The sequence below is a fragment of the Pelodiscus sinensis genome, chromosome 8, assembly GCF_049634645.1.
Source record: "Pelodiscus sinensis isolate JC-2024 chromosome 8, ASM4963464v1, whole genome shotgun sequence".
Taxonomy (NCBI): Eukaryota; Metazoa; Chordata; order Testudines; family Trionychidae; genus Pelodiscus; species Pelodiscus sinensis.
In genome coordinates this window covers 54,141,750-54,164,537 of record NC_134718.1, presented here as the reverse complement: position 1 = coordinate 54,164,537, position 22,788 = coordinate 54,141,750, and the positions used below count along the sequence as shown (strand labels likewise).

At 42.5% G+C, this 22,788-nt stretch overlaps 1 protein-coding gene across 4 annotated transcripts in view; it reads right to left on the bottom strand.

Moving 5' to 3' along the window:
• FAM53B (family with sequence similarity 53 member B) overlaps positions 1-22,788 on the bottom strand; it is a 155,331-nt gene that overhangs the window by 99,244 nt on the left and 33,299 nt on the right. For all 4 annotated transcript variants that reach the window (XM_075935296.1, XM_075935295.1, XM_075935298.1 and 1 more), the window contains 2 exons: positions 11,729-11,962; positions 7,193-7,244 (listed from right to left, as the gene is read on the bottom strand). In XM_075935296.1, the coding sequence (XP_075791411.1) occupies positions 7,193-7,244; positions 11,729-11,821 (145 nt within the window). In that variant the 5' untranslated portion in view covers positions 11,822-11,962. The remainder of the gene's footprint in view (positions 1-7,192; positions 7,245-11,728; positions 11,963-22,788) is intronic.

Sequence of the window (22,788 nt, the reverse complement as noted above, 5' to 3'; positions counted from 1 at the left end):
AATATTTTTTATAGATTCTTATAATGTTTAGTGCATTATAAATATTTAAATTGTATAGATTTACAAGCTCTAGTTAATTCTTTTACTCCTTTAGGGTAGTTTTTAGTAACTATTCCTTTTCACAAAACATTTGTATGATGTATTGATATGATAATTGTGAAGCTTTTGTGGGCATTTTCATATTGATTTATTTGTAATAATAGTCTAAAATAATTCATTTCCAAAAGGAAGAAGGTTAATGAATGAATGAATAGATCTTCCAGTTGTATAGCACTTTTCAGTCTACAGAATCTTGAAGTGTTTTGCAAACTATTACACACACACATACACACACCTAATGAACTGCAGCCAACCTTCTGAGGCGTAACATGGCAGTTGTTTAACAGTGCTCAGCAACATTAGCCAACAGTTAGGGTAAGGAAGTGAAGCAGAATACCATATCCTGTCAAAACTGAGGGTCAGTTTACACAGGCCAAATGTATTTACTAAAATCAGAATTTCACTAGGAGTAACAGAACCCTCACTTGTGTGAAAAGTACTATGGTGCATTTAATTACTATAAACTGTTCCAGTTGTAGCATGATCCCTAACCTCCTGCTGATGGAAAATATCTCTGATAAAATGATGTTGGGAAATCTTAGTCCATTTATGTTTGAATTAAGACACTGGTATATCATATTGGAATGGGAATGCTATTCTTTATTGACAGCCTGGCTACGTCTAGACTGGCCACAAATTCCGGAAAAGGGATGCAAATCAGGTAAGTCCCCCGCGGATTTCCCTATGCTGACTTACCTGATTTGCATCCCTTTTCCGGAATTTGTGGCCAGTCTAGACGTAGCCCCTGTGTCTGGCAGCTGATGTAGGTGTGTCCATGATGTTTTTATTAGGTCTATCAGCAGTCCTTGCTGCCGTTATACATGAAATTCAGCTTCATTCTTTCCTTTCAAGAACAGCAAAAGTATTTTACTCTCTATCCTCAAGTACTCTCACATGCAGCATCCTACTGGATTCTGACTTGTCACCCAGCATGTTTCGCGTGTATTACAGATGCCGAGGGAGACAATGAAATGCTTTGGCTGGTAGTGCCCTCAGTAGGAACACGACACTCCACTCTACATCTCGTGTTCAGCAACCCTGAATTATGTAGCTTCTGTGTCCCCCTATGGCTGGTCAGAATTAAAGATGTGGATGAGAGTACAAGGGCTTTGGCTCAATTGGGATAAGGCAGAGATGATGCTGGAAGAATGGGCAAGAACTTGAGATTTGCCTTCTGTTGGAGGCTCATGTTCAAGCTTTGCTGCTTGGTAATAGTTTTAGAAGTCATATTGAAACCATCCATGCTTCTGAATTATCAGGTGTAAGTTGTGGCATACCTGATAATTAATGTCCTGGCAGCTGTCTGATGCAGCTGTTATTATAGCGATCCTCACAGTCATCCACTCTCCTCCAGGCTATCGTTGAAATGAGATTGGAGTATTCAGCTGGTGCACAAAGCAGCAACACACCTCTTGACTGGAAGAGCCCCTAATGCCCCATACCCTTCACTGGTTATATGCTCTCAAGTGATATTCAAGGTATTGGTCACGAACAGTCTCAGATGCAGATCTCTAATACACAGCCTCTTTCTTCTTGGCTTGTTCCTGTGGTTACAATCTTGCTGTTCCTTTTTGGAGATGAACTTTCCAAAACAGGTGCAATGTAGTCTCTGTGAAGAGCCCATGTGCCTGTACCTCATGCTTTCTGGCTGTCTGGCAGAGTCTAGGTATCACAAGTTTCAGCAAGCAGTGCAAGTCTTCCTGTTTTACCACACTTTTATTTAGCCAGTGGGATCTCTACTAGAGCAGGGTACAAGGAATTTTACTTCATGTCTCATCTTTAAGCCAATAACTCTCATATCATGCTGTCACCTAAATGGGGTATTGGTTCAATACTGATCCACACCAGAAACTCACTTAGGGTACGTCTAAATTACATGCCTCCGTCGACGGAGGCATGTAGATTTGTGTATTCGAAAAAGGGAAATGAAGCTGCGATTAAAAAGGGAAATGAAGCCACGATCAGCTGTTTGTCGGCTCAGCGCGGCAGCCATGTAAATTTAAATGAAGCGGCGATTATTTAAATTGCCACTTCATAGAATCATAGAATAATAGGACTGGAAGGGACCTCGAGAGGTCATCGAGTCCAGCCCCCCGCCCTCAAGGCAGGATCAAGCTCCGTCTACACCATCCCTGACAGATGTCTATCTAACCTGTTCTTAAATATCTCCAGAGAGGGAGATTCCACCACCTCCCTTGGCAATTTATTCCAATATTTGACCACCCTGACAGTTAGGAATTTTTTCCTAATGTCCAATCTAAACCTCCCCTGCTGCACTTTAAGCCCATTACTCCTTGTCCTGTCCTCAGAAACCAAGAGGAACAAATTTTCGCCTTCCTCCTTGTGACACCCTTTTAGATATTTGAAAACCGCTATCATGTCCCCCCTTAATCTTCTTTTTTCCAAACTAAACAAGCCCAGTTCATGAAGCCTGGCTTCATAGGTCATGTTCTCTAAACCTTTAATCATTCTTGTCGCTCTTCTCTGTACCCTTTCCAATTTCTCCACATCTTTCTTGAAATGTGGCGCCCAGAACTGGACACAGTACTCCAGCTGAGGCCTAACTAGTGCAGAGTAGAGCGGCAGAATGACTTCACGAGTTTTGCTTACAACACACCTGTTGATACAACCTAGAATCATATTTGCTTTTTTTGCAACAGCATCACACTGTTGACTCATATTCAACTTGTGGTCCACTATGACCCCTAGATCCCTTTCCGCCATGCTCCTTCCTAGACAGTCGCTTCCCATCTTGTATGTATGGAACTGATTGTTCCTTCCTAAGTGGAGCACTTTGCATTTCTCTTTATTAAACCTCATCCTGTTTACCTCTGACCATTTCTCTAACTTGCTAAGGTCATTTTGAATTATGTCCCTATCCTCCAAAGAAGTCGCAACCCCACCCAGTTTGGTATCATCTGCAAACTTAATAAGAGTACTCTCTATCCCAATATCTACATCATTGATGAAGATATTGAATAGTACGGGTCCCAAAACAGACCCTTGAGGAACTCCACTTGTTATCCCTTTCCAGCAGGATTTAGAACCGTTAACAACAACTCTCTGACTACGGTTATCCAGCCAATTATGCACCCACCTTATCGTGGCCCTATCTAAGTTATATTTGCCTAGTTTATCAATGCCTACAACCCTTTGCCTACAACCCTCATCTACATGGCTCCGTCGATGGAGCCATGTAGTCTAGACACAGCCTCAGAGCATTCTGGGTTTTTCTTTCATGGCTCCTATCCAAAAACTGACTTACTGATCTTGAGTTCTGAAGAAATTGCAAAGAAAAACTAGGGGTATGTCTACACTACCCCGCTAGTTCTAACTAGCGGGGTAATGTAGGCATACCGCACTTGCAAATGAAGCCCGGGATTTGAATTTCCTGGGCTTCATTTGCATAAGCGGGGCTCCGCCATTTTTAAATCCCCGCTCATTCGAACCCCGTGCCGCGTGGCTACACGCGGCACGAACTAGGTAGTTCGAACTAGGCTTCCTAGTTCGAACTACCGTTACTCCTCGTGGAATGAGGAGTAACGGTAGTTCGAACTAGGAAGCATAGTTCAAACTACCTAGTTCGTGCCGTGTGTAGCCACGGAGCCCCGCTTATGCAAATGAAGCCCGGGAAATTCAAATCCCGGGCTTCATTTGCAAGTGCGGTATGCCTATATTACCCTCCTAGTTCGAACTAGGAGGGTAGTGTAGACATACCCTAAGGGACATAACCTTCTCCACCATTTGGCACCACGTCATTCCTTGATACTTCAGTTCCCTGCAGTCAACCTCATGGACTCTTACTTGAAGAGGATGGCATGGATTTCCTTCTCAAAATGTGACACCAGTTCTGCCCCACAAACTGGCCAACAATGTCTTCCTCTCCATTCACTGCCTCCAGTGGAACCCAAAAGGATAATTTTAAGACCCCTGACTGAATGGACAAAAAATCCAGCCGAGTTCTCTCCAATCCTCAGAGGTCTTAAATGGGACTGTAATTCTTGGCTGCCTACGGGCCCTACTGTGAATCCAAATTTTAGTCATTCATTTCTCTCTGCTTTTTACAAACAAGAACCTGACTAGGTGATCTGAAATAGTCAACCATTTCAAATTCAATGCCACTATAATCACTGAACAGACTTAAAACATTGAACAAGTTTCAATACTGAATTGGTTTGTGATCTTGGCACAAGCTTGATGACATCAAGAATTGCATTGGGAAAGACGCCTGAAATTAAAAGCAAAACAAAGCAATGCCCTCACATGCCAGTAAGACTCACTCTTCTTGACTGGGCATGACAAAGACAATTACATGTTGAGCTGTGGTCAAGGAGGTAAGATTATGTTCCCTTGGAAACAGGATAATTTGGCGCACAAGGAAGACCAGCACAGTGTAGCTCAGATTGTAAAGGCTTTCTAGAAAGCTATTAACAAGCTGTTTTTCAATTAGGCTTATCCCCTTCATATTTGTTGACAGTTCTGTAAATGCCTTATCACAGGGCTAACCCAACTGATTGAGTACTCTTTGTTCCTCCTTTATTCTTGACAGGCAGAATAAAGGGAACTGACTGTTTCTATCACTTCTTGACTTTGAAGCTTGTGACTTTAATTTGGGAAATCAAAATACTTCATCTTTTTTTTTCCCCTTTCAGATGACTCTTCTTGTCTAGAGGCTTGGGAAATGTCTCCCCTTAATTCATGTTCTTGGCTCTGATTAATACTGATGAGAATTGTCTATTAATGGGGGGGCAGCCTCTTTGTTCATAGAGCACAGGCTTTCATATCAAGTAGCTGTTTCAAATTTTAATTGGGTTTGGAGGTCTTAGTCCAATGCCTAGCGAGTCACTTTCCACATTACAAAACTCACTGAGCACAATACAATGCTACATTTTTCAGTGTTATTGGTCCTTCAGGGATCGTCAGTCCATGCATCAAATTCCCATGGAAGTCAATGTTAATTCTGCATAAAAACCCATGTGCGCTGGTGCAAGGTACATTGGAAATCATACAGTGCAATCCATGCTGGCGACAGAGACAGAAAAGGATCAAGTAAGCAACTGTCCTTACTGTCTGAGGCTGGCCCAAAAACTTTAGACCTGGAAGGTTTTTTTGTTTGTTTTACTGATCGTATTTTTATTAGTAGTATATTTATGCATTTGTTTGTATTGTATTAGCACCTAAGAGCCCCAGTCATAGGCCCATGACCCCTTATGTACAAACAGAAAACAAAAAGACAGTCCCTTTTCCAGCAATGCCCCTCTGCCATGTACATTGGACAAACCAGACTCTCTCTGCGCAAAAAAAAAAAGGACACAAATCAGACATCAAGAACTGTAACATACAAAAACCAATAGGAAGCACTTAAGCCTCCCTGGACACACAATAACAGACTTGAAAGGGTCCATACTAGAGCAAAAAAACTTCAAAAACAGACTACAGCATGAAATTGCATAGCTGGAATTCATATGCAAACTTGACACCATCAGAATGGGTCTGAATAGGGACTGGGAATGGTTAGGTCACTACAAAAAATATTTTTTTCCCCTTTAAGAATTCTCACCTTCCTCTCAACAGTTGGAAGTGGACCACATCAACCCTGATTGAATTAGCGTCATTAGCACTGATTTAACACTCCCATTGTCATATAAATCTGGCCAAATGGAAGTTCCCACTTCATGCACCTGCTGAAGTGAGCTGCAGTCCCCAAAAGCCTATGCTTTAATAAATTTGTTAGACTTTAAGTTGTCACAGAACTCCTCATTGTTTTTGCTGAAACAAATTAACATGGCTACCCCTCAGAAACTTTTCCAAAAGGCTTGCAATCTATGTACTGTGTGAATTACTTTAAAAATAAGCAAAAGCATCAAAGTATTTAGAAAAAGGTAAATAACTTATTTATTGGGTAGTAAAGGAGCAAGAAAACTACCCTGGAATAAGTGGTGGGACGTGCATGACAGCAGATACTAACTTGAATCCTACTTGTGAATAGGGTTGCCAGGTGTTCGGTATTGATCCGGACAGTCCAGTACTTTTGCCTCCTGTCCAATAAAAAAAAATCAGAAAATACCGGACACCTAAAATGTCCAATATTTTCTGGTTCTTTTCCCCTGCCAGGAGGTGAAAATACCAGACACCTGTCAACCCCACAACACACTCAGCAACTGGGCCCAGCCCCTGGCCTCCTCACCCGGGCTCCTGCCACCCCCCACCCCCGGATCCCGTGCTTATCTGGTTCCACACGGAAGCTGCGTTCTGGGTTGATCAAGAAAACAAAATGGCCTCTGGCAAAAAGCCAAAAGACCAAGGGGAAGCAATGCCTTCCCTGGGTCTTAGTGCTCAACCGCTCCCCTGTTCCTATCCCTATTCTGACCCTGCACGCACTGACATGTGCTTGAAAGGGCCATGCTGTTTTAATGTTGTTTTTTTGTTTGGTTGGATTTTTTTGTGCTTAACTCAAGAGTCCTTTTTTTTTTTTGGTTCAACAACTTTGGTTCCCCCCCCCCCTTTTTTTTTTCTCCTTCACAGAATTTTTTCCCTGTTGTTTTTTCTTTTTTGGGGGGAGGAGGGATGTGCAGTAGTTTTGGTTAAACCATCTGGCAACCCTACTTGTGAATTCCTGTGACCATGGTTACAGACACCATTGGACTTGTCATTTAGACACAATGGCTGTTCCTCTTAGCCATATTTTACAGTCACTGCAGGACTTTGCATTAACTCACTGGCAACTGTCCCAGTTAAATGAATGTGGCAATAATCAGAAAGGATGGATGATTAAGTAGATTCTGTTGCTTGGGATGATGCTGAGCTTACATATAGCTGAAGATAGAGGTAGTCAGACTATAATGAACACACAGCTCTCCACCTGACTGTCATGACATGTGGGATAAAGAAGATAAACACATAGCCTTTTTGAGTCCTGATACTAATTTAGAGACAGAAATTGTGAATTGTAGGAAACAATTCTAGAATGTATTTTTACTAAGATTTCTTTGCCTCTTCCCCACATAAAGATGCTTTTCCTTTACACCATGCAGTTATGAAAGGTCGCTGGAGCAGAGATGGAGTTAATATTGAAGAAATTTCTGTTACTTACCCATAATTCCACAAGAGAAGAGAGTAGGTCCTTGACTCATCTTTGGAGTGTGCTGAAAACAACCAGAAAAGCTATTCACTTCTCACAGACTTGACCAACTCATTTGAAGTTATTCTGAATTATAGGGCTCAATTCTGCCATCCTCGCTCTTGCTGAGTTAGCACTCCTTAGGACTACTTAACATGATGACCAAGAATGGCAGTCCATAGGGTATGTCTACACTACCCTCCTAATTCGAACTAGGAGGGTAATGTAGGCATACCGGACTTGCAAATGAAGCCCGGGATTTGAATTTCCCGGGCTTCATTTGCATAAGCCGGGCGCCGCCATTTTTAAATCCTGGCTAGTTCGAACCCCGTGCCGCAGGGTACACGCGGCACGGAGTAGCTAGTTCGGATTAGGCTTCCTAATCTGAACTAGCTGTACTCCTCGTGGAATGAGGAGTACAGCTAGTTCGGATTAGGAAGCCTAATCCGAACTAGTTACTGCGTGCCGCGTGTAGCCGCGCGGCACGGGGTTTGAACTAGTCGGGATTTAAAAATGGCGGCGCCCGGCTTATGCAAATGAAGCCCGGGAAATTCAAATCCCGGGCTTCATTTGCAAGTGCGGTATGCCTACATTACCCCGCTAGTTCGAACTAGCGGGGTAGTGTAGACATACCCATATGGACTTGCCCAAAGAACTCAGTGGCCATGCTCAGTGCATTAATAACCAACAGACCATCCTCCCTCAATTTTTCTTTCAGTTCATCCAACTTCATTAAGAAATCCAAAGTGGCAACACAGAGGTGCAGTCACGAAAGCCCTTATTCCAAAGTGAGTGTATTCCACTGACATCAGAGCCTCCTCATTTCTGAACCCATGATCCAAAACTACTGAGCACGCTAAATGAAGAGAGTGAGTCCAGCAATACTTTTGTGTTGGGACAAGCGAGAGACCTTAAATCCCTTAGGCTACGTCTAGACTGCAAGCCTCTTTCGAAAGAGGCTTTTTCGAAAGATACTTTCGAAAAAGCCTCTTTCGAAAAAGAGCGTCTAGACTGCAAGCAGTACTTTTGAAAAAGCAAGCTGCTTTTTTGAAAGAGAGCACCTAGGCAGTCTGGATGCTCTCTTTCGAAAAAGCCCTGTTGGCATTCAAGAACGCCTTTTTTTGAAAGAGCACTTTCGAAAAAAGGCGTTCTTCCTCAAGAAATGAGGAGTACCACCGTCGAAAGAAAAGCCGCGTTCTTTCAATTTAATTTCGAAAGAACACAGCTGTAGTCTAGACGCAGGTGAAATTTTTTAGAAAAAAGGCTACTTTTTTCGAAAAAACCCTGCAGTCTAGACACAACCTTAAAGGCTCACTAAAGTTCCCAATTTAGCAACTAAAAGGCCATTTTTAATATGGATTATGTTTGTAAAGGTGGGCTCCCAAACTACAACTTTTCTTTAAATGATTCTCACAAACCTGGATTGTTCTTCTCATTTACATGAAAAAGAAAGTATCAATGTGGTATGACTAGAAAACAATACCACAGTCTTTGTTACATTCTCTATTTAAACTCCTTTTCCAATAATTTTTCCCTTTTTTTCCTCCTAGAAATTGCCATAAACAAACTGCAATATTAACCACAATAAATCAGTATGTTCACTACAGGTGCAGAATATGTTAGCAATGCCCATTGCAGTCACCATTCTTCTGCTTTCCCAAAGAATGTTCCTATTCTATTTCTGACATTTCTCTCCTGCATGTGCCTCCTACTTTACTGATGTAATTATAATTTTATTTATACACCATCACCAAAATAAATTCCAGGGTGATCCTTTCTGTCATATTTGCATTTTATCTGGGTTTAAGCAACTATCCATGTACTCTCAAGTCATAGTTTACTGTTGACCACTTATGTAACAGTACCATGCTTGCTGACAATCCATATAAATATAATCTACTGAAAATGATCCTATAAATATGCACATCCATATACATTAAAATCTAATATAAGTTTTAAGGAAGCAGAAAATGCCAATTATGCAGAGGTGAAACCTCCTTATAAGTTGAAGTATGCTGTCACTTTCCAGGTTAAGTAGAAAAATTTCTATCAATTGGGACCTAATTTATTTACGAGAAGGTATAAAGTAACCAGAGAACAAAGATGACAAGCTGTATCAAAAAAAGGCCAAACTAGAGCAAACTTGAAATAGAACAAACACTAGAAAAACACTGTTTTTCACAGCACACATCAAAAGTATCAAAGAAAAGCAAGTACTGTTCAGAGACAAAAGTGGAGGCCTAAGAATGAGGAAGAAACATTTTGAAATGACATATGTTCCTATATTAAGTGTGATTGCCATTTCATAAGATTTGAGTTTAACATCAAAACTGGGAAGTAAAACAGTGAACTAATCCATTTGGGGTTTTTTCTGGGTTTTGTTTTTTAAACATGAAACATCCTGCTGATTTAGTTTTAGGTTTTATTCAGTTTTTATTCTTGGGTTTCCACTCAGTGGGCCTGATCCAAAGCCCACTGAAGTCAATGCAAACATTCCAACCAAATTCAGCATACTTTGCATCAGGCCCTGTGTGAACATGGGCATCAGTATAACATCTGAGGCAATTAGAAATGTATATCCAGACCCATTATGATTATTGTATTTACGTAGCACCAAAAGTGCTAACAAACCATTAATAACCAAGGGCCTTGTAGGGAGGCAATTACAGTCTAACTAGTCTGCAATATATCAAAAGCAGACAACTCTGTCCCCAGCAAAAGGAAATGGAAGGGCTTTTTTTGTTGTTTTATAGTGGTCTGGCTTCAAGGCTGTGTCCAGACTCAGGTTTTTTCGAAAAAAGTAGCCTTTTTTCGAAAAAACTTCACCTGCATCTAGACTGCAGCCGCGTTCTTTCGAAATTAAATCGAAAGAACGCGGCTTTTCTTTCGACGGCGGTAAACCTCATTTCACGAGGAAGAACGCCTTTTTTCGAAAGTGCTCTTTCGAAAAAAGGCGTTCTTGAATGCCAACAGGGCTTTTTAGAAAGAGAGCATCCAGACTCACTCGCTGCTTTCTTTCGAAAAAGCGGCTTGCTTTTTCGAAAGTACTGCTTGCAGTCTAGAGGCTCTTTTTCGAAAGAGGCTTTTTCGAAAGATACTTTTCGAAAGACATGTGGCTCCATAGTGCACAGAATAATTCATATTCCTCCCAGATCAGTGAGTCTCCCACTCCATAGCCACCAAGTCTCATTAGTAGCTTGTACATGACACTTTGTCACTTCCCTTTGCTCACCCACTTCATCTAACGACTTTCAAGTGAATTTCAGCCAATGGTTTGCAAAAGGCCTGCCAGGGAATGGGAAGAGAGGGGGATCTTTCAGACCAGTTAAATTTTATCATGTTTTTCATATTTTCTCTTTTGTTGGCTAATGACCAAAACAATTTATGTTTAGACAAGGACTTTGCTTCCTCACAGAACATATTCACCTCGTCTGTGGGAGAACAACTGAGTTGTTCCTATGTACACATCTTAGACTGCTCCCAGAGGAGACCATGTGCCCCCAGAAGGGTGAAGTTCTGCCTCTTGAACATGCTTCCGTCAACCCTGCTGAAGCTCCTCCTTCCATGGAGCTATCAGCTGTGCAATAGGCAGCTGCCTGTTGCTTTCTGCAAGTCCTCCCCAATCAGCATTGATTGTTGGGGGATCTGCCAGTTAAGGGGCTGGAGCCCTCTGCGTCTTCTGAGGGAAGGGAGAGAGGAGTATTTGTATTTGTGCATCTTTTCTGAGCTTCTTGGAGCATTTTCCAGGCAACAGCACCTTGTTCTAATTTCTTTCTAGACTGTGAATAATTCTCCTTGAATGCCACTACATACATGCATGTCTGAGACGAGCATTGACTATTTGGCACTTTGAGAGGCTATTCAGATTGCTCTATGTTATCACCCCAGGTCATTTTTGCACTCATTGCTTTCCAGGCAGTTGCCCCTAATTTGCATCTGTGCCGTTTATTTCTTCTCTTTAGGTACACTCAGCCCACTGTTCTACTCTCCCCAATTCATTTGCCAATGTGATTTGGTCTTTCTGAGTGTTTGTTGCCTCCCTGGTTTTTCTGTGTTGTCAGCTCGTTTGATGGTGTTTGAATCTGCATTTTTCTCTAGATTCTTAATGAAACTGTTAAGTAACAGCATTGATCCTTGCCATCCCCAACTTAATACTGCTCCCCACTTGCTCATCTTACTATTAGCCGTGACCATCTGTTCACCATTAGTCAGGCAACTTCTAATCCAAGCTATTTATCTAGTTGGTAATTCTCCATTTTTTAATGTGTTTATTCTATGGCACTAGATCGAATGCTTTGCTGAGATTCACATATACGAAAACCACAGTATTCCTGTTATTTACTAAAGGTCCAGATGCTCAGCTGGTATAAATGGATGTAGTTTCTACTGAAATCATTGGAGTTTATACTAATTGAGGAACTAGCCCTCAATTTGAAATACATATTACACAGCGACAGTGGGACAGTACAGTAAGACAATAGTTTGTAATTAAGATTTTACAAAACTTACCAGCTCAGTCCTGCATGTCACAGAGTCAGTGCCTTTGTTTTCGAGGGTTTTGGTGAAGATCATCACCATGGTAATGAAATCATGCATTGACATCCATTACAGTACAAGCAAAGGTCACTATCAGCCATGGTCCAGCAAAGTTTCTTTTTTAATGCATTTTCCCAAGTGAAAAGTTCAGCAGAGCCAACTCCCATCTGCTTTACTCTCAGGATGAGTCCAACTCTTGTTAATTCCCTGCATACATAAAAGAAAGACACACACACATTTTAAAAACATTTTCACAAATCAGAGAGTTAAGTGCAAAGCTGAGACGGAAGAATGGGATAAGATGTGACCAATTTTAGATGCAGTAGTTAATGAAACAAGGAGCTAAACACCAGCCTGTGAGTTGTGTAGAATTACTACAGTAATCTTGCCTTGGCTACAGAGCACTTGAGGGCAATATTTACTTCAAATTCATGTTACTTACAAAAAAAAATGTCAGGTTACATTGAATCTTATTAGTTTGCTTTCTGTTTAACCACATAAGATTACTTAAGATTACTGGAAATTTCATGAGATGTATGGAGCATAAGATGCAAATAAAATAACATGGAGTAATATGTTTTAAAATGCATAAATATGTTAACAGTTCTTAAAATCCTTTTGGTTCTGATGTCTATGCTGAACTACAGACACTGTATGCCACCAGTGATCACATGCACTGAAAGGTAAAAGACACATAATTATCCACAAAACATTTTCGGATGCTATCAAAAATTGAATATAAAGTTCTTCCACCACAAAGTCTGGTGTGTTCTGCCCTTCAATAGTTTTTGTATTTGTTCTAAAAACTAAGAGCTCTAAGCTCCTCAGGTGGAAGGCACCATAGAAATGCAAAGTATTGTTAGTCCAGACATGTCCAAAGTCCGGCCCGCGGGCCAATTGCGGCCCGTGTTCCGGTTTAATACGGCCCCCGCTTCCTCCCCCTCTCCTGGCTCCCCGGCGCTCTTTTGAACTGGCGCGCCCAGCGCGCCACTTCCGGCCGCGCCGCCGCCCATGGCCTCCGCGGTCCTAGAGCCTGCCCTGTAGGGCATGTCCGCAGCCCCGCTCCCCCGCTCGGCTGCGGGTTCGCCCTGTCCCACGGGCCGCCGTGAGGCCGGCGTGCCCTGCGCTCTCCGCCCGCCTCCGACCCCGCGGGCCCTCCGCCTTGGGGCTGAGAGTGCAGGGACGGCCCTCACGCATGTTCACTTCTTCAAATCTGGCCCTCTTTGAAAAAAGTTTGGACACCACCGTGTTAGTCAGTAATTCCAGGGGTGTTGTAGCTACTTGAACTCCACTCTAACCAGAGTCAGCACTAGACATAAGCTTAGGGGCCTGAGTAACTCAAGGGACCCCCTATTACTGTATTAGTATGTATTGGGGAAGAGAAGAAAAATCCTGCTTAGGATGCCCAAAGGGTTAGCAATACCTCTGACTCTGACTTAATTCTATCAGGGCAAAATCTTGAAATCTTCACTAAGATTCTAATGACTTCTTACACCAGCAAAATGCCCAGTCAATCAATGGGCAAAGTTCTGAAATTCATTACTCGTGGCTAGATAATTTCCCTATGGAGAAATACATGTATGGGACCAGGAAACACCTGGTGGTTCCCCTTCTGGCATCTCCTCTGAATTCCTCTATTAAAAAGTGGTCACTAGGCACTATCCCCAACAAAGAAGAAATTATGATTCTGAAATAGGGATCCACCAAGTACCAATCTCACAAAGGCTCCAGATCAGCTCTGGGCATCCTTGGGGATCTGCTAGAAACTCGCAAGCTAGGGTTTTCCCTGCATGGAGTGGCACTTTTCAGATTTCATTAACTTTCCTCGGCTGTTCTCCACTGGTTCGCACACACACATGGGCTGCGTCTAGATTGGCATGATTTTCCGGAAATGCTTTTAACGGAAAAGTTTTCCGTTAAAAGCATTTTCGGAACAGGGTGTCTAGATTGGCATGGACGCTTTTCCGCAAAAGCATTTTTTGCGGAAAAGCATCCGTGTCAATCTAGACGCGCTTTTCCACAAAAAAGCCCCGATCGCCATTTTCGCAATCGGGGCTTTTTTGTGGAAAACAAATCTGAGCTGTCTACACTGGCCCTTTTGCACAAAAGCTTTGAGCAAAAAGGACTTTTTCCTGAACGGGAGCAGAATAGTATTTCTGCAAGAAGCACTGATTCCTTACAGTAGGAAGTCATGCTTTTGCGGAAATTCAAGCGGCCAGTGTAGAAAAACTGGCCAGTCTAGACACAGCCATGGATTCATGGAACCATGCAAATCCTTCATGAAAAAAGGAATGCATTGCTGGAGTTGGCTGACTCCCTCTTCCATGCAGGGAGACAGGGAGCTCTCCATCCACAATACCCTTGGGCCACAATTTGGTACTCTGTTTTCACTCCGTTGTTAGTTTACTTTTTACTTTGGTCTTGGGAGTTTCCCGTGACTAAAAACTGAATAAGGGTTTCAAAATTAAGGCCCACAGTGTGCACTAAAAAAACAAGTAAGGTTTCCATTGCCCTGAGCAGACCACCAAACATTCAACAACAGTAGCCCAGTCATTTCTCAGCTTCCAACAGTCTCTGTGGCAAATTTACTGCTGTTCTAAACCAGAGAGATCTGATTATAAAAATCAGTGTTTTTCCTAAATAATTCCCCTAATCCTCTTTCACCATTTTTGTTGTATTGTGGTTAAAGCAACCAAGAATAATTCATATAAATGGTTTGAAAAACACAAAATTCATTAAAAATAAATTGCTAAATGAACAAACAATATTTGAGAGTATGCTGCTAAGCATTAAAACTCATTATCGACTGATATTGATTAGCTTTTCAGATTGTAAATCGTATTTTCTTGTTTATTTGGATTAGAGTTTGTGGTGGGTGTTTGTGCGATTGTTCAGTTAAAGGCTAACTGGCTATTAAAAAACTTTTTAAATACCTACTATTGTTTTGTGAGAACAAGGTTCATCCAGAGTGCAAAACTGGGAGGGAGGGGGAAGAATCAATACATTTTCTTATGATTTACCATTCAAAAGGGCCAATGGTAGAGCCTCGAGATTCTCATGTTAGATCTGTCAACTTAATGTACAATTTACTGGTAGCATCCACATAAATTTGTCACCAACCCAATGACCCAGGTGCAAACTGCCAAAGCTCAAAGTAAAGAATTTCAGACAATCAAAATTACACATAATTAACCTAAACCAAACCACATACTTATAATATAATGGTCTGGATTTGTGCAAATAGAGTACAATGTAAAAAGGCAGCGTGAGTAGAGGGCCAGAAATCAACCACATCATACTTCAGTTTCAAGAGGATTGTGTTAATGTGAAGTAGGAACCTTTTAGTTCATGCCCACAGTATCCACACAAGGGAGTTACAGTGCAGCACTTTGGTGCACACTGTTCTTGGCACCTTCCATAGCTAGAATTGCCAGGCAAAGCAATTATAGGGCAGCAAAAAGCCACAGTCTGCACAACTGTTACACGGCAGCACACTGTATAGAACTTCATGACAACAGCTGGGATAGAACTCAAGTATTCCTATAAATGCACACTCTCCCAGCGCTTGAGCTAAAGAAGAACCTGCCTAACCTATATGCAATATAGGGCCTATGACCCATACCTTTGCATTTCTGAATCTTTCCGGTAGCAGGGAAACCACAGCTCCATTAACCAGAACATCTCAGGCTATGTCTATGCTATGGAGGTATCCTGGAAAAACTCCACCACAGCCAGGGAACATGTCTGCTCTTCCGACTTTTTTTGTGGACGAGCAGACGCGTTCTTTCAGAAGTCCTATAAACCTCATTTCATAAGGAAAAAGGGCTCTTGCGAAAGAGGAGGTTTTTTTTAAAATTTGTCCTGTCTACACTGGCCAAAGTCTCTTCTGAAAAAACAATTGGAAAAAACAATCGGAAACAAGCAGAGCGCAATTTGTGTACCTTTTTCTGAAAAAGAATTGTAGTGTAGACATAGCCTCAGTGACTTACATCTCTATACTACAGCATTTTAGTACTGCATTGTTCTAGGCTCTGTGTAGACTGTCTGCCTTGAAGAGATAACCATCTAAAAATATGGGACCAACAGATGAAGACAAACAAATAGATGTGTGGGAAGGAGGACAAAGTGACATTGAAACAATTGTATTTGGTATATAAACAGCACTCCCCTCTGCTTAGCCACAGTCAAGTGTTTTGTAGCAGGCTCCCAAAGGCTCACCAAAGCATTTTGTCAACCAAATCCATATAGCAAACAATCAGAACACAGCCTGCTTTGTTGCAGTGATGGGAACGAAATGTTGGGGGTCCAAACAGAGAGGAAACTCCTACGGTTTGCAAGTATTTTTGTTAGGAAGACTCATACACAAGTAATGGCTGCCTTATGTGATTACTGTCTTTAATAACCATGAAAAATGCAAATCCTTCCTAGGCTTTCTACTGTGACTCTGTGAGAAAAAGGCCACTTTCTTAAAGAAAACTACTTTCCAATAGTCACTTAAACTTTCTGCAAACACATGAGAAATACAAAATGCCAATGTCAATGCTATTTTTTCACAGGCTTATAACATTTCTGGAGTATGTAGTGTAATGCCACACTTGCAGCTATTTTCAGTCTACAGGAGGGGAATCAGGTTTAAAATTATCATTACTACTTCTGGTATCCCAGCATTACCTTTGCTTATGGAAACAAAAAGGAAACTTAAGAGACCCTAACTGGAACAGCTGTGGTTCTGCTGATTCATCTCTGCTCCCTGGCGATTCCCCCTGGAAATCCCCACTAGCTTCTTGGGCATGAGGCAGAGAAACAGCTGTCCCATAAATGTCCAACTATCCATCAGATAAGGAGTTAATGCTGCTCAATGCAGACTTTGCTGCTAGATGCCTTCTGTGCTGAGCCAGTAACCTTACAGAAACCAATGCTTCAACATCAACCCAGTAAATGAAAGGCGCTGAGCTCACAATAATTTGTGCTTTGGACCATCCCAGCAATCCAGACATGCTGAGCCAGAGGCCACTCAGAACACTAAGGCTACGTCTACACTGGCCCCTTTTCCGAAAGGGGCATGCTAATTTTCCAGGTCGTAATAGGGAAATCCGCGGGGGATTTAAATATCCCCCGCGGCATTTAAATAAAAATGTCCGCCGCTTTTTTCCGGCTTGTAGAAAAGCCGGAAAAGAGCGTCTACACTGGCCCCGATCCTCCGGAAAAAAGCCCTTTTCCGGAGGATCTCTTATTCCTACTTCAAAGTAGGAAGATTAGCATGCCCCTTTCGGAAAAGGGGCCAGTGTAAACGTAGCCTAGGCCTTCACATATAACCAGTAAGCTTAAGGTCCTTGATACAACAACCTCATAAAGACCTATTCCTTGACATCAAACCAGCAATCTAAATGTAATCTCGGTTACCTCTAGTTACTATCACTTCAGGCCTGTGAAGCTGGAAGTACTCATCCAGTGATATTAGAAGAGCCTGTCTCTTGACATCAGACTAACAAGCTACAAGTGCAGATCCAATGACCACACAGGGGTCTTTACTTTCACTCAGGCCTCTGAAGTGAAAGGGGCTGAGCCAGGAATTTGACAAAGATACACACCTTGGCTTCAGACCAGCAAGCTAGCAGTGTTAGAAAGATTGCTTCCGGAAGCCTGTCTCTTGATATCATCCCAATATGCTAAAGCTGCTGAGCTCAATGAGGCCTTAGCTTGACATCAAAGTCCAGAAAACTTGAGCTCTTGGCCAGTGTGCTCCGAGAAGCCTATGCTTTGGCATCCATACTACAAGGTAGACTACTAGACTACTGAGCCAATGACTTCCCCTGACATATAACCAATTAGCTAAAGTCACTCCCTCAGAGATTCCTCCATCTTGACATAAGTCTAGCCAGCTAAAGGAGATGAGTCAATGATACCACAAAGGCCTGTGCAGTGACAGCAGACCAGCAAACTAGTACTGTTCAGTCAGGGCACGTCTACACAGCAGGGCTAAACTCGAAATAAGCTACGCAACTTGAGCTACGGCAACTGCATAGCTTAAGTCGAAATAGCTTATTTCGAATTTGGGCACATCTACACAGCACTTATTTCGAAATAGAGCACTTTTCCTCCAACTTCCCTTACTCCTCTTACAATGAGGTTTACAGAAGTTGGAGTAAGAAGCCTATTATTTCGAATTTATTTACCCCAAGTGACATCAGCTGCCTGCCCTTGAGAAAGAACAAGTAAACTAGGGAGGCTAATCCTGAGAAAGAGCTGTGCCATCAGACCAGCATGGTAAAGTGGCTGAGTTAATGACCTCACAGAGGCCTGAGCCTTGATTATGGGGATGCTTAATAAGGTAGCTTGGCACTAAATCAGCAAGAGAGTTGCTAGGAGGACACTGAAGTAAAAGGGAGCATGTGAGAGCCACAGCCCCCTGCCTCCACTGTCACAAGAAAGAGAGCTCTCTTTCCTCTCTTCTTTCGGGTGTGGAGGTGGGGAAAGATGTGCAGTACTCCACCAGAGTTCCTCCTCTGCCTGTCTCTTCCATGGCTGGTGAAATGAGGACTCCCTGAGGCCACGTCTACACTGCCATTTTTTTGAGACAGAAGATATGCACATCGCACTCATTTGCATATCTTCTGCCGATCCTTTTTGCGGAAGAGGTTTTGCCACTAAAAATCCCCCGTGTAGAGGGGGCCATTTGTCGGGAAAAAACCCTTTTATGCAAGATCCTGTAAACTTCATTTTTGGAGGCATAAGGGATCTTGCACAAAAGGGTTTATTTCTGACAAATGCCCTGTCTACACAGGGATTTTTAGCAGCAAAACCTCTTCCGCAAAAAAGAACAGCAGAAGATATGCAAATGAGAGTGTGATTTGCATATCTTCTGCCGCAAAAAAACAGCAGTGTAGACGTAGCCTGAGTGGGAGAATCTGAAGTGGGAGCAGCAGGAGCTGGGCCTCGCTAAGAGTTTATAGGGCCCCACGCCTTCCTGTCAGTAAGCCGAACAGCACCAGCACCTAATTGGAAAAGAGGGGAATCCCATCTTGGATAACTATCTACCCCCCTTTCTTCTGCAGGAAGATCTGTGTTCCTTCTGATTACCCTCCCTCCCCCCGCCCCTCAGGGGGGCCGAGAGGGAGAAGGAGAGACAGTTGGTACCAGCTCTCCAATGGTACTTAACCACATGACATTAACAACAATGCTGACTTAATAACCACTAAAATTGCTGTGCTCTCCCCAAATCTGATCTGATTTAACCATGGTCCATGGCTGCTACTGCACAGCCATAGAGGGCTCAGCCAATACCACAGCTCTAGTAGAGTTTTGCAAAGTAGCCAGCCCTCCATTTAGATGTTGTCTCCCTCTGCTAGACTTCCCTACCTCTCAGATCACCAGGATATCAGTGGGTTGGACGTCCAAAAACCCTATCCATTCTGTGACTCCATACATCCCTTGTACTTAAGAGGACAGTCCCTGGGAAACTTCTAGGGAGAGGATCCAGCTCAGAGAACTGATTTAACTCTTTAACTGCTAATCTCTATGGTGCTGTTACCATTCTGCAGGCATAGAGAAGACAGAATAGTTAAAGCCGAGGGCTTGGAACTGTCATAATTGCTTTTTGTCTTAGTTTTGCCACAAACTTCCTGGGTCACCAGCAGCGCTCCATGTAAGCTATGCACTTGTGTGACCACATTTGTGTGTATCTGTTTCCCCCAACTATAAAAAGGTGATAACTGTACTTTCCCCAGGGTGTCATGTGATTGAATTCATTGTATTTCTAATTTGCTTTGAGATCATCAGATGGAAAGTATTCTACAAGTGCAAAGTATTATTGTTATTTATTATAAGTAAGTGGAAAGTTAGGATATATAATGCCCCGAGAACTCACAGCATTCAAACAGTTAAGTGAAGCTCTGTATTAATAAGGCATGATTTCTCCATGAATAAATGTCTTTCCCTAAGGTAATGATTAATGCTTCTGCAACAAACTTCTATGCACACCCAGAACTGCACTACCCAGGAGGCAGCAACAGTGACAAGTTCAGGCAAAAGGACTTGTCCTTGGTTGGACATACTGTGGTATACACTGTTTTGCATGCCCCCCAGGGCATCTTGGTCTGACCGTTAAGTAATGATTTCACAATGTGGCAACAGTATAATAATAGTAAGCTCTCTACAAGCAAAAAAGTGAAGCCATGGGGTCTTTTAAACTGGGTTTTAACATCATCGGCTCTCCAGTGCTGCTCCCCCTGTTTGTCCACTCATGGGTGGTCTATTTTCAGCTCTGACTGCTTTGTTTTAACTACCGCTTGATAAGTGATTCTTCAAAACCCTCTCCACTGAGAGAAAAGTCAGATTTTCTACTGAAATGTAATCTTTGGCTTCCTGTCCTACCTCACAACATGCCTGAGGCATGGTGTGACCTGAGTACAGCCATGCCCTGTCATGCCCTATTGATGCAAACCAATGATACAAGAAACAGCAAATGTTCCTCTGGTTTTCTACCTTCTTATTATTACCATTGCTCTTTATGAAGGAAGTTAGTGCATATATTTGTATACCAAATTGACTAAAATCTCACTGGACTAGTTGATCTCATTAGTTTTCCACCATCTTGGAGCGAGTCTGAAATAGATCTGGAAAAAAAGGCCTCCTGCACTTTTGAGTCCAGCCACACACCAGAACCTCAGTGATCCAGAGATCCAAAGAGGAAAACCCCATTCCACCCAACTTTGAAATTCAAATAGAATCAGATGCAAGGAGCAAAACCCAGCCCTGAACTAAGCAGGCACAACTCCATTGGCTTCAATGAATTTCCATCCAGTTACAGCACAGCTAGATTTTCCACAGCATTTCCACAACTTTGGCCTAGCACTGTTAGCCGATAACACCTACATCTGTAATACTCATTTGGGGCCCTACAATCAGTTCTCAGAGGGTACACAGATTTAATCAGACCTTTTCTTACTCTTTCTGTTCCCAGGTAAGACAGCAGAGGAAGTGCACAGTCCCCACCAGTTGATATACAGGATGTGGCATGATAGTGCTGAGCAAATGAACCAAAGAAGGTTACAAGATCCAAGCAGCTACGTAGCAGGAAGAGGAAAGCTGTACATAGAAGACAGACACTTTTTTTACCTCTTAGCAACCAGGAGGAAGAGAGAGTAAGCAGCACGGACTGGAGATAAAGGCAGTCACTATAATCAGAGTGCATCCTGATGCTACACTACAATGCTAATAGTAGTAGTAGCAGTAGTAGTATCCCATTAGTATGTCAAGACTGTGACTTAACAGCATCAAGGTATGGTAGACACAAGGTTAGGGAGGTTGACTACAATTCCAGAGGTTGTAGATTTGAGTTTCACTGTGGACTTGATATCTCACACTGACTAGCTGCTTCCAGCTGCAGGAGTGTCTTGTCCATAGGTTAGGGAAATCAAAGGTGTCTGGAAATGAAGCTGCGTCACTCCTATCTGTACCATTGGCTATGAAAACTCAGATGCCTTAAGCCATGTCAGCCTGATGAGCCATCTCTGGCTTAGAGAATACTTTAATGACATAATATCACATTACCAAGAGCACAATGTGATTTCACCCTGAGATTCCATTCCAGTAGACCTTCAAGGCTGAGCAGATTACTCAAATGGAAAGACATTTAAAAATACTGTTTGCATTTTTGCTGCATATTTACTTTTCATGCTTCACCCAGCTTGGACAATCCTCTTGCAGCCGCACAGTGCTATTGTGTCTGGGTTTCTTCATGCTACAAAAAGTTTAGATCTCAGAACTGCAATAACCATTGAAATTTACAAAATAACTAAGCCAATTCCGGTCACATCAGTTCTATGTAAAATATTGGTGCAGATATACTAGCTTGGGAAGGTAAAAATAAGACCCCAAACTATAGGCCAGTTCAAGTCCTTTTTCCCCAGGGCTGGCTTTATTAGCACGAAGATTCAAAGATAAGAACAAAGTTTCAGAACACCTGGTAACAATCCCCATGGTCTTTCCAGCTTTCAGTAAACTGGGAGAAAAGAATCACACCTTTACCTGTAGATAACCACAGCAACAACAGTTTGTTTGCTTTGTTATTCCCATCTGAGATCACCCATGTGATAGGCTCTTATAAGCCATTATGTAGAATCATAGGACTGGAAGCCACCTTGAGACAGCGGCGGATTTAGGGCAGGGCGAACGGGGCGGCTGACCCGGGCCCCACGCTTCCCAAGGCTCCACGCATGCGCCATGGCGCCATGGTGCATACGCTGTGTCAAAGGAGGGGCCCCACGAAATTTCGCTGCCTGGGGCCCCGCGGCGCTGCCCTGGTCCCTGTGGCACTCTCAGCCGCCCCTGCCTTGAGAAGTCATCTTGTCCACTCCCCTGCACTCATGGCAGAACTAAGGATTATCTAGACCATCCCTGACAGGTGTTTGTCTATCCTGCTCTTAAAAATTTCCAGTGATGGAGATTCCAGCAGCTCCCTATGTAATTTATTCCACTGCCTAATCACCCTGGCAGTAAGGAAGTTTTGCCTAATGTCCAACCTAAACCTGCCATACATACTAGGATTTATGGAATATTTGTATTCCTAATCTCAATCTTATAATGTAGGTCTACATTATATTCCTCCCCATCAACCATCTGACTGAAGACTATTGAAAATCACTGGTCCTGTAGCCACACCTACGACTATATTGCAGACATGGTTATCTCTATTATTAGTACTATCTCTATCAACAGTACTAAGTCCATGGAAATTAGAACCATAAAGCATATAATTTTTCCTCATATTTACTGCTTGTTGCTGTAAACCGATCATAAATTTCTCTTATTACTGTCAAATTAATTAAGGAACAAATACATTATTTTTATGTCATCGGACAAAGCAGAACCTCTTCATGATTCAAAAAATTATTTCCTCTACCTACAATTTACTGTGCCTTTTTCATAGGTCATTTCTTTGCTCCACGATCTCCGCACTAGGCACAGGAAAGTGGCCGGCTAGGGCAGGAGAGCTGCCAGCCTGGCCACCCAGGAGCAGGTGTGCAAGAGAA